The sequence below is a fragment of the Sporisorium graminicola genome, chromosome SGRAM_11, assembly GCF_005498985.1.
Source record: "Sporisorium graminicola strain CBS 10092 chromosome SGRAM_11, whole genome shotgun sequence".
Taxonomy (NCBI): Eukaryota; Fungi; Basidiomycota; class Ustilaginomycetes; order Ustilaginales; family Ustilaginaceae; genus Sporisorium; species Sporisorium graminicola.
Genome location: NC_043721.1, coordinates 71,304 through 83,337, shown reverse-complemented (window position 1 = coordinate 83,337; position 12,034 = coordinate 71,304). Strand labels below are relative to the sequence as shown.

At 56.5% G+C, this 12,034-nt stretch overlaps 4 protein-coding genes across 4 annotated transcripts; 2 read left to right on the top strand and 2 right to left on the bottom strand.

Annotated features, from left to right (window-relative positions):
- Positions 1-1,100: 1,100 nt before the first annotated feature.
- EX895_001332 (uncharacterized protein) lies at positions 1,101-3,182 on the top strand (the record flags this gene model as incomplete). Its single annotated transcript, XM_029881931.1, has 1 exon — positions 1,101-3,182. One exon carries the CDS (start codon positions 1,101-1,103, stop codon positions 3,180-3,182), a length of 2,082 nt encoding a protein of 693 aa, XP_029741532.1.
- A 781-nt stretch (positions 3,183-3,963) lies between these two features.
- Positions 3,964-4,440, bottom strand: EX895_001331 (uncharacterized protein; the record flags this gene model as incomplete). Its single annotated transcript, XM_029881930.1, has 1 exon — positions 3,964-4,440. The coding sequence occupies one exon, from the start codon at positions 4,438-4,440 to the stop codon at positions 3,964-3,966; it is 477 nt and encodes a 158-aa protein (XP_029741531.1).
- A 417-nt stretch (positions 4,441-4,857) lies between these two features.
- Positions 4,858-9,579, top strand: EX895_001330 (uncharacterized protein; the record flags this gene model as incomplete). Its single annotated transcript, XM_029881929.1, has 1 exon — positions 4,858-9,579. The coding sequence occupies one exon, from the start codon at positions 4,858-4,860 to the stop codon at positions 9,577-9,579; it is 4,722 nt and encodes a 1,573-aa protein (XP_029741530.1).
- A 290-nt stretch (positions 9,580-9,869) lies between these two features.
- On the bottom strand, positions 9,870-10,208 carry EX895_001329 (uncharacterized protein; the record flags this gene model as incomplete). Its single annotated transcript, XM_029881928.1, has 1 exon — positions 9,870-10,208. One exon carries the CDS (start codon positions 10,206-10,208, stop codon positions 9,870-9,872), a length of 339 nt encoding a protein of 112 aa, XP_029741529.1.
- Between the last annotated feature and the right edge of the window lie 1,826 nt (positions 10,209-12,034).

Genomic DNA, 12,034 nt, shown 5'->3' with positions numbered 1-12,034 from the left:
AGCCTAGTGCGAAGAGCCGTCCGGGTTTAGGAAGCAGAGCCGAGGAAGGCCAAAGCGTCGAGTGAGCTTGCGGAAAAGATAGGCGCTTATCAGAAATGATTCTACAGCGCGCGGCCCACGTCGATCCGGATGGGGGTTTGGGTCCTGGAGCATGTGGTCAGTCGAGCGGTGTTGGACACAATCCGACCCAACCGCAGAAGCACGCTAGCGGTCGTATCAGGACTTGTCTATTACCCACAGCAAAGCGGAGCGTTGGCCCGTCGGGGTGGCAACCCGTCGGCGCGGAGAGCTGCTGAGCGAGTCAAGGCTGTTGGGCTTCTTGAACGACGGCTGTACCGGCACTCGATTGGGGGAGCCAAAGGGACCCCGCAATCGAATTAGTCGACATTGGTTCCAGCGAGATGTGGAGAAACCATATCCCTTGCGCTTCTGCAACAATACCACGCGCTTTTCTGTCTGAGAACGAACAATGCTTTCACCGCGGCAGTAAACCCGACGTTGTGACTTGGTAATTATAACACTAGGACATTGCGAGTTGATACAGTCCAGTAGCCAAAGGAGGCTTAGAAAAACAATTCGCCGGTCTTTTCTCCACTTTGCGCCGAAGATGCTCGCGAATGCGAATTTGGGCCACGAAAAACTCGAAGAAAACTTGCGGAAATCGAAGCACAAGAGCTGTCAAGATGGGCCGCACTCGGGCACCATATGGTTATGGCTACTGCACATGACTGACTGTGTATGAATCGGCATGCTCCGCCACCGCTAGTTCGCTCTGCTGCGATGTGCTGTGCTGTGTGCTGCATTGCAGTTCTGAGTCAGACGATGTGATTGCCAACATGTAGTACTGTATCTACTGAGTCATGTTCTTCCTTGCCCGCTTCCATACCAACCACTCTCGACCATTGCCACACATACCCCCTCTTGTCTGATGGCATGCTTCCTTCGCAACTGCACCTGAGACTCCACAAAAGGAGAAACAGCTAGCGAGCAGCACCGAGCTTCCTTGCTTTCCCCACCGCGGCGATTCTTCCCTATACAAGACCTGCTAGCATCTCAATCCCTCAACGACGTCGACGTTACCATCGCAGTCCACCCCCACGATGGCGCGCTCTAGTCTAGATCAACCGTCGCAACCTTCCTCGGCATCATTACCACCACAAACAGTGCCATCCCCAATACACTCGTCACAGCCATCCTCGTTGCCTCCAGATCTGGAATCTCGACCCTCTCCTGCCACCTACCGTTCTCATTCCTCCTCCACCAAACTCGATCACACTAGCTCAACCGGCACTGCGCCTAGCCTTCATCGCGATTCGCACGACCACCACGCCCGTTTCCAACACGACGATGACGACGCAGAAAGCCAGCACCATCGTAACGACCATGACCATCATGACGACGCCACTACCGCAACCCCCCCCACACCCGAGTCGGGCACCGAGCACGAGATCAGCCTGTCAGATCAGACCAATTTCCTCCCCAAGCAGCAGGTCATCCTCTGCTTCATCGGCCTCTCAGCTGCTTTGTTCACAGCGCTGCTTGACCAGTCGATCATCAGTACTGCGCTTGGCAGGATCACCGAGTCCTTCCATGCCGGCAACCAATCCTCTTGGCTCTCCACATCCTATCTCTTGACCTCCACCGCTGCCAGTCCGCTCTATGGCAGGTTCAGCGATATCTTTGGACGCAAAGTCTGCCTCTTGGTCGCCCTCATCGGCTTCTTGATTGGAAGCGCCCTCTGTGCCGCCGCTCAATCCATCACCCAGCTCATTGTCTTTCGCGCGCTGTCCGGTGCCTTTGGCGGTGGAATCGTCTCGCTCGTCATGGTTGTCATCGGCGATGTCGTCTCGCTTCGCCAACGTGGTACCTACCAAGGTGTGGTCGGTGTTGTCGTTGCGCTCGCCAATGCAGGTGGTCCGCTCATTGGCGGTGCACTCGCCTCCGTTGGCTGGCGTTGGTGCTTCATCATAGCAGTTCCCATCATCCTTGTCGCACTCGTCATGGTTGTTTTCCTACTTCCACTCAAGAAAGTGGACGGCGACATCAAGAGCAAGCTCGCCAAGGTCGACTACCTTGGAATTCTGCTTGTACTCGCCGGCACTGTTTTGATGCTTCTCGGTCTCAATTGGGGAGGTCAGCAGTATTCTTGGACCAGTCCACGCGTGCTTGTGACGCTCATCTTAGGCGCCGTCCTGTACATCGCCTTTGCCTTCGTCGAGGCGCGGTTTGCAGCGTTGCCGCTCGTCCCCATGCGACTGTTCCAGGTTAGCACCGTTTGCAGTGTGTTGGTCCAAACAGTGGCATCGGGTGGCATCTTCTATCTGCTGCTCTTCTTTGTGCCCCAATTTGCGCAGGTGGTCAAGGGATACTCGGGCATCAAGGCGGGAGTCACGTTGATCCCGCTCATGGCGTTCCAGGCCATATCGTCGATCGTTGCCGGTGTGCTCACCTCCAAGACGGGCAAGTACAAGCTGATCATCGTCTCTGGCTTTGCTTGCTATTCAATCGGAGTGGGACTGCTCAGTCTGCTGAACCGATCGTCGAGCATTGGCGAGATGATTGGCTTTCTGCTGCTTTCAGGATTCGGAGCCGGTGGCACTTTCCAAACCACGCTTGTCGCAGCACAGAATGCCGTCGACCGTAAAGATTTAGCGGTGGTTACATCGGCACGTAACTTTGCGCGTCTGTTCGGAGGAACGCTGGGTCTGGCCATCAGCTACACCATCCTCAACAACACGGTGCGTCACTACGTGAGATCCTTGCCGTCGGATGTGATCGCCCAAGTGGTACGCAACCCGGAGATTATTACATCTGGACGCTTCGACGCTGCTACCTCGGATTTGCTGCTCGACGCGTACGTGCAGGCTTTCCGCAACGTGTTTAGGTTTGGGTTGGGTTTGACGCTGCTGGCGTTTGTCGTGACTGTATTGTTCACCAAAGAGTTTAGTCTGGATCGAAAGGACGACGAGCAGAGGAGGCAGGAGGGCAAGCAGTGGTATGCCGAAAAGAAGGACAGGAGGCATGGCAAGAGGCATCCTGACGATCAGAGTGCGCTGCCAAGTCGACGCGCTTCTGCCGATGATGAGGGGCAGCACGAGCAAGGCGGGCAAGGTGACAGGGACGTCGAGAAGGCTCTGCCGCCCTCTGACACTGCCGCCCCCGCCGCCACTGCTCCGCGCTAGAACACACTCAGTAGATTGGACTTTTTGCCCAAATGATGTATTTTTACTTCTTGCATTTCTTTCATTCAGCATTGTTCCAAGGCAGTAGCTGTAGCGGTGTGAGCTTTGTGTGGATCGCATGACTGAGATGACGTATCCGTGGGTGTCCCTATAGCTACAAGAGTTGAGACCCACCAGCCTCATTTCGTCAGAGTCTATGGCGTAGGTCGACGGAGACGCGTTGATGAGATTTGTGACAGGCGGCTCATCAAGTCTTACACTGGTTCGCTCGCTCTTGCATCGTTCACTCCTTTCCTCGCCCCATTCCCTCGCCAGACGGAGAAGCACATTGCAAATGAGCGGCTCACTCTAGTAGGCTCGGAGCCGATGTTGATTGCTTGCAGATCCGCAAAGACGAACACGTTGCTGACGTTCGCTTCGCTCCGCAATGCCGCTTTGCTCCCAGCAACCTCCATGATCCGCTCACCATCTTCAGAGCGTGATCGCCCTCCCCTTACCTCTGCCTTCCTCGTTCTCTCTGTTGGGAAGTGCAATAGACGACGACGACGATTTTGCAGGTGGGTCTGGTTGTCGGGTAGTCTTTGAAGTGCTTGGCATCACCAATCAAGTGTCGGTCATAACAGATGCAAGCAACGGTGTATGTGCATTGTGTTTGAGCGTGTTGCTAAGATGACATGCTTGCGATCACGAAGGTAAGGGCGAAAGCGTGGCAGATGACGGACACAGGGGAGAAGCGTGATCGGTAGGTTCGATTGCCGCACACGGAGCAAGTTGGTGACTTTCAATAGCTGGCACCAAAGACGAGCTCTTCATCAAATAGTTCGATAAACTGCTCGTTGAGGATACGGTATTTTTGGCCACCAACGAACCTTCGATACTCCTCAAGAATGGCGCTGAGGTTCCATCTCTGCAGCTTGCGGAAGCAGCCGACGACGGTACCTGTTCGGTGACGACCGAGATTGCACATGACTAGCACAGGATAGGTTGCAGGCTGAACGAGGAGGTGCAAGGCCTGTAGCACGACCTCTTCTGTGATGGGGTCCCACGCATTGGTCGAGTATAGTACGCCGAGGTGGTGGAGCTCGATGTTTTGATCTATGCAAAAGTCGAGGAAGCCAGGTTCAGGCTCTTCGGGAGCTAGCCAGATGACGCTCTTCAGACCGAGCTTTTCGAGGAAGGGAAAGTTGAGCTGGTCCGGTTGGCCAGAGCGATAAAAGTTTTCCTCGACCATGCCATAGTTGGGCGGCGGCACCAGCATCTTGAACGAAAGTCTAGGTGTCACCAGCCGGCGACATCGCTTGCGGCCGTCTATGTGCTTTCGAGCTGATGGAAGACGGGACGAGAAGAGGATGGTTGTCGTTGGACCCTGACCAAGCAAGCTGTTGAGAAAGATCGGATCCGCATAAGAGTCAATTTTTGGACCCTTTTTCTATGCAGTCGAATGCAGCGCTGACGCACACACGCACCCAAGCAGCCCTTTTGGCTCAGTTCAGTTGGAAAAAGCTGAGTCGCACCTTCTTCTCGCACCTCCTCCATCTTCAATTCCTACGCAAGCTAGTGGCCTCGTCCGACCAGCTGCATCGTTTACACACGCCTAGATGTCTTGACGATAGTGGCAATCCAACCTCCGCTTGTACGCTGTTTGCGCCTCGTATAGGCCGGTGACGAGCGCAGCATGGGTGTCCAAGGACTCTGGCAGCTCCTTCAGCCCGTCGCTCGTCCCATCAAGATCGAGACGCTCGAAGGCAAGCGTCTAGCCATCGACTCCTCGTTATGGCTCTATCACTTTCAGATGGCCATGCGCGACAAGGAGGGCCGCACGCTCTCCAATGCCCACATCCTCGGTTTCCTCTGGCGCATCCTTAAGCTGCTTTTCCACGGTGTTCGTCCCGTCTTTGTCTTCGATGGCGGTGCGCCCGTCATGAAGCGCAAGACGCTGTCCGGAAGAAAAGCTCGAAAGCAAGGCGCAAAGGAATCCCACGCTCGTACCGCAGAAAAGCTGCTGGCCGCACAGCTGAGGCAAGCCGCCATCAAACACATCGCCGACGGCGGCCAGGCGCAACCTTCTTCTTCGACAGCGGGACAGGCTTTGTCCTCAGAGGATGCAGTCGGTCTGGGCGAAAACACGGTCTACTTTGACGATCTTCAAGCTGGCAGGCCAAGAGCAATTGCCTCTCGTGAATTGCAGTCAACCGAACCCACCAGCTTGGCCGCACCGAGTCGAGAGAATAGCAGCTCGCCTTCCAAATCAGGCGCTCGTAAAATTGACTGGCACAAAGATCCGTACGCTTTGCCCGCCATGGAAAAGGACCTCCATCAAGTTGCCGCGGCCAACGGTCGAAAAGGAAGGCGAAAGGATTATCGCTTTGCCACAGAGGACGAGCTACGTGCCGTCATGAACACCATCGCTCCCGAAGACCTCGACACCACTTCCGACCTCTTCCGCAGCTTACCCGCCGAGCTTCAGTACGAGCTGGTCGGCGATTTGCGTGCCCAGTCGCGCATGACCTCCTACAAACGTCTCCAGTCCATGCTCGCAACCGCCCCGACTCCTATCGACTTCTCACGCGCTCAGATCGCCGGTCTCAAGACGCGCAACGACTTGACCCAAAAGGTGCTCACCGTCACGGACGAGATTGGCAAGGCCAATATCAAAGTCCCGATTCGCGTAGCAGGAGAGCGCAACAAGGAATATGTGCTCGTGCGCAATCCAGGTGCAGAAGGTGGTTTCGTGCTTGGTGTACGCGATGCCGGCACCACACAAGACAAGGCCATTGACGTGGATCACGAGCCTGAAGAGATCAACATCACCGACGACGAGGCGCAACGCACCGACTCGGATCCTGAAATGGAGATGGACGACGTCGATATTCCGGTTCAAGCCTCTCCTGCGCGCTCCGTCGATCCGGAGCTGGATCAACTACAGAGCGAAGCCGACCCGTACACGCGCAAGGAGAAGGCGCTCGAGCTGCTCCAGGCGCGAGCCAAGTTCCACGCCAAGCAGAAACGTAGGGAGGCGGGGATCGAGGACGACGACGATGACCTCGAACGTGCGCGTCAACCTCGACCGAAACGCGGACAACGCCCGCTCTTTATCCGCAACCAGCTTGCGTCGGTCGCCGGATCCAGCAACTCTCCCCAGCCCACGTCGGAATGGATCGATGTCGATGCAGATTCGGACGATCAAGACGGTGACTTTCAGGTAGCGCAGAGTTTCGACGACGAGCTCGATGAGGACGAGGCCGAGGATTTCGCTCGCGCTATTGCCGAATCTCAGGCTTCTGGCTCGCATCAGCATCCAACAGAACAACCGGCGCCTTCACGCGGTCTCACGCTGGCTCATCGCAGTGGTGAGCCGATCTCGCTGCGCGACGCCATGTTGAGCAGGCAGCAACCGACGCAGTCGCCGTCCGGACGTGATGCAGCGCCTGTTCCTTTTCTCGCACCCAAGGCTCAAGATCAAGACTATTTTGACATGAACGATGACGACTTCGAAGATGTTAGCCCCGAGGCCCCGTCCACGTTGCGTGAGGTTCAACCGTTCCTGGACACAGCTCCAGACGCGGACACGGTCAGCGAGCATCGCGGTTCTGCCGACAAGCCTGATCGTATGCAGGAGCTGGCGTCGCTTGTTGGTCGCGGCAAGAGATCAAACGGTGATGCTGCGAAACTACCACCTCGTAAAAGCCTCGCTGGTAGTCTTCGAGCTGCGCGCCGCTCCACATCCACCACCATGAACGAACAGCCAGAGCCGATACCATCGCCCGAAGTAACCTCCAAAAAGAGCGGAGAGGCAGCTGCCAGTACCAAGGTAGTAGAGACCGAAACACCTCCTCGGCTCTCTGCTGAAAACGCTAGTCGGATGGGTCCACCGCTTAGATCAGCTTCTCAGCAGCGACTCGAGATTGCCGCTATGCGACCCAACTCGCCTATCCTGACAGCACCAGCACCAGCAGTCGTCGAACCGCCACCGCTGCAAGACAAACTAACCCTCACACCCGAGGAAGTGAACCATCAGCTTGATGCTGGGATCGATGCCCTCGTAGCAGAGGACGATGACGACGACTTTAAAGTGATCGAACCTTCCCCGCCAAAAATCGAGAGCGGGGGAAAGCCCCAGCTGCCAGCCGCCCCGGTCGAAACAGTAATGGAAGCCACGTCGCTGCCACCACAGCCGCTAGATGAGGATCTTGCAGTCAGCAGCGAGGTGACGAAAGTAGTGGATGAGGCGGAGGTTACCGCTTTTGAACCACAAGAGCTGGGAGAGCCTGGTGTGCCCGTGACTCTAGCGGTCCCAGAGGAAATCCTAGACGGCGCACAAGGACCAGGTGTGACCGAGAATGGCGCAGGACATGACGCCGTAGCGATGGACAATGTGCCCTCGGCTGCGGCAGAGCACATTTCAGAGCCTGTCTCAATCGAACCCGCAACTCCTGACAGCATTGGCGAAGCCTCCAGCAGACAGCAGACGCCAATGGATTGGTCGCCCACTCCCTCACCCGAGCCAGAAGATGTCGTCATCGGTGCAGACGGGTTCCCTCTTCCCACCGCTGAGGAGCTGGATGCTATGGACGCTGAAGACGAAGACGAGATCGCTCGACTCAATGCAGACCAGAACGAGTTTGTTGCCTTTCTCAGCGCTACCAAAGGACGCAGCCTGCTCGACGTGCAAAAGGAAGTCGAGAGCGAAGTAAATGCTTTACGTGCCGAATTCGCCAACAGCCGCCGATCCGAGGAAGACATCACCAAACAGATGGCGCAAGAGATCCAGATGATGCTGCGTCTCTTCGGACTGCCTTACATCACGGCCCCCATGGAAGCCGAAGCACAGTGCGCCGAGCTCGTCTCTCGCCGGCTGGTGGACGGCATCATCACGGACGATAGCGACGTGTTCCTCTTTGGCGGGACGCGCATCTACAAGAACATGTTCAACAACAACAAGATCGTCGAGTGCTTCTTGCTTTCCGATATGCAGCGCGAGCTGGGTCTCGATCGCGAAAAGCTCGTCCGGCTCGCTTACTACCTCGGGAGCGATTACACGGAAGGCTTGGCGGGCGTGGGACCCGTGGTGGCCATGGAGCTACTTGCGCTGTTCCCAGGCGAAGACGGTCTGCTCAAGTTCAAGGACTGGTGGATGCGCGTGCAGATGGGCCAGGACACGGAAGAGCATACGCGCGGCAAGACGATGAGGCGCATCAAGAAGAACCTGCGCAACAAGGTGCATCTCGAGCCGTCTTGGCCGGAACCCGCCGTGTTGGATGCGTACTATGCGCCCACGGTGGACGAGAGCGATGAGCCCTTTGCGTGGGGGTTGCCGGACTTGGACAGCCTGCGTACGTTCTTGGGCGAGTACCTGCACTGGCCCGTGAGCAAGACAGACCAGTACCTGCTGCCGATCATCGAGCGCCAGAATGCGCGCAACAGGGCGCGAGGCAATCAGACGACGTTGGATCGCAATGGATTCTTCGACACTTCGGCGGGGACGGGGATCTATGCAGGCAGGAAAAAGATCACTTATGGAAGCAATCGACTGCAAGAGGTTATCAATGGTTTTCGAGCTGCGAACAAACGCGGGAAGCGTGGTGCAACTGCCGCTGCAAGTAGGCCTGCTGCGAGCAGCGGTAGCAGCGATGATGACGACGACGAGGTGCAGGTGGTGGGTGCACGCATGCAGACGCCGGTGGTATCGGAAGAGATGCTGGGCAAGGAAATGGCCAAGCGCCGGCCGATTGTGCGACGCGACGAAGGCGGAGTAGCAGCTAATGGTGGGGATGCGCAGACTCGAGCAGCGAGGCGAGCCGAGTTGGATGCGGCTATCGAAGCGCTCGAGGGTGCAGTTCCAGAGTCAGCAGCGGTGTCAACAGCGACGACCTCGACAGCGACAGCATCGAAGCGCAAGAAAAAGCCCACCAAGAAAACCAAGTCACGCGGTACCGGTGGTGGTGACGAAGGACTGCTCTCCTCCTCCGCTTCGTCATCGGCATCTTCATCTGACGCAGAAGACGAGCCACTTGCCGCGGCAGCAGCAGCAGCATCGGTACCGGTCACCAAGATCGCGCGTACCAGCACTCGCGGTGGGCGGGGCCGTGGTCGTGGTCGTGGACGCAGAACAGCAGCAGCAGCAACGGCGTCCGCCACTACTCAGACAGGCCGAGGCAGAACCACCACCACCACCACCACCTCCTCCTCCGCTGCTACTACTACTCGCGGCCGTGGCAGTGCAGCAGCAGGCACGGGGAAAGGCAGTCGGGCACGCGCCAACCTGCACGCTGCACGCAACATGTCGCTGGACGATGTCGACTCGTTGCCCGCGAGTCGGAGCCCGTCGGTGGACCCGGCTGCGCTGAGGGCGCGCGGCAGCCGGCGTTCGAGCAGCAGTGCGAGTTCGACGCGGTAAGGAACTGATGTGTGGACGTGGGGAGAATGGAATGCGTAAAAGTTTGTTTAGCCAGGCCGGGAACTCGTGTGGTGTGTGATGGTGGGTGCGATTGAAGGAGCAGAATTGTACAAGAGGTGAAGTGAGGGAGAAAGGGAACGTGAAGTAGTGTACATTGGAGAAAGGTTAAAAGGCGAGATGCGGATGAGCTACAAGGTCGGCGGGCAAGTGTGCGGGTCAGTCGAAAGCCACTGGGGCGGATTTCTTGGCCTGTGGACGGAAGACTGGGTCGACGAACGGGGTGAGGGGTATCAGGAGTCTTTTTTGCCGAAGCTGAAGCTTTCTGCGTGGTTGGAGACGAAGCGGCCGCCGTCGGCGCCTGCGGCGGCGGCTTTGTCCAGGAGGTCCTGCTGGGTGACGGGGCGCAGGTTGGTCTTGAGATTGAGCTGGCCGGTGTGCCAGTCGACGGTGGATCCGCCTGCTGCTGTTGGTGCTGCGGGGCGGGTGCGGGTGGTGGTGGACGGGGCGGCGGGGTTTGCGGAAGCCGAAGACGAGGAGGACGGGGTGGGTGGTTGGGCGAACGCTACGAGCTTGAGGATGGCAAACAGCAGGCCGAACAGGAACAGCAGCAGGACCAGGTCTGTGATCATCGTGCACTCGCTCCCCTCCCCCTCGGCTTAGTCCGTTGAACGAGGAACGTTGGTAAGATGTTTGCCGAGTGGGTTAGCGGTGCACGTTTGTTTGCGCAATAGAGCGCCAGCCCAAACTCTTCTTGACGAGGCTGATTGGTGCTGTATAACGAGCTTGCTGCCTAGAATGAGCGACAACTGACAAGTGACAAATGTAGCGGTTGAGATTGACGGTTGACGATTGACGATGTCGGTGGTGTTGGTGGTTCTACAGTACGATCTTCAAATCTGCTTCTCTGCCATGTGATAAGCGCAGCACCGTCCGTGCGGATCTCGAGCCGAAAAAATGAAAATCCCCTGCACCAGCAGCCACTACAGTAGACCGCCGGGCGGGCATGCACGCCAAACGGCCTCAAAGCGCAACGAGATTCCTTCAACACGGTAGATTTGCAAAACCAGGCAGCAGATGGCGATCTTGCCCTTTGTGACATGCGCGTGCGCAGGAATGTGTAGCAAGCGACATCTGCGTTCCCTCCTCACTGTACAGTACAGTACAGTACAGTACACCATCGGTTCATAAAGATTTTAATGGTACTGTAGATCATTTTCACATCATCATGGTGTCCAAAGTTCAAACCACAGTTGCTCAATGACTTTGCGACCGTACAAGCTGAGCCTTGTACCATATGAAAGCTTGGAAGCCAGAGTTCAAGGTTATCAGCTTGTTTTACGCGTAGTAGATGAAGCTTAGTGCTTTGCTGAGCCTCCTTTGATTGCTGCCACAATTTACTGATGCTTCTTCATGGATTTAATGGCCGCATTGATCGCATCAAAGCTGATCTCTTCATCCAGACCTTCTGGGCAAGCTTGAAGTTTTCCTGCCGGGTTGTTGGCAATCTTGGACATCCACTGAGCTTGTTCTTTAGTATGCTCCATATGCTTTCAATGTGGTTGAGGTTGAGCAAGTTTGCTTGGAGGTGGACAGACCCCAAGGGCCTGAGAAAGGGCGGCTGAGCTTACCTCGTTTTGTTTCTTTTCCAGTCTTGCCTGTAGGTTGCTTGCCAAGCTCAATAGTGGTCATCTTCTTAGCAATTCCAACAGTCTTTTTCATGGCGTTTCGGTAGTGCGCGATACGAGCATAGATATTGACAAAGACAGCGTCTGGCAATGTTGGTGTGATTTACACGCCATCCTTCTACTTTCGGCCAGGTAATCGTAATATACCGACCGCTCTGTTGACGTCTGCAGCAAAACGAACCTTAGCTTCTCTGTTTTGCAATCACAATGATTCACCGCTTGCCAAGTTTGTCGATCGCTGCAGCTTCTGAGTCTCTGTCCCCGTCGTGGCATTACTATTCCGCGGTCAGAGCTGCTGGGACAGGATTCTCTCGGACGCTCCTCACCAGTTCCTTACGCATGCAAGGCAGCTCTCAGGTACGCGAATCAGTGTGCATACTCGTAGAGCTCGTAACTGCTTGCATCTGTACCCTGCAGGTCGGCAGCGAGAACAACGAAACAGTCGGCGAGAGAGAGAGAGAGGATTGGTTGCGCGGAGGGGCAGCTACGCTCGGATCTAGTCGGTCGGCCTTTCCCCTCGGCTCCAAACTGCACACGGACAAAGCGTCGGATCAGACCAGGGCAGTATCGGCATAGCGAGCTCGTTGGAACAAGGCTGGGCGGCTGGCAGGTAGACAATCTGGCCGTAGCCCGTGACCCGAGGTGCAGCACCTCGCACCCCCGCAAGATGCCAACAACATCGGTCAAGAGCGGTTGAGTCGCGAGCCATGCTGCATGAACGGCTAGCTTCGGCAATATCACTTCATGATCGTGAGAAGACGAGTTTTGCG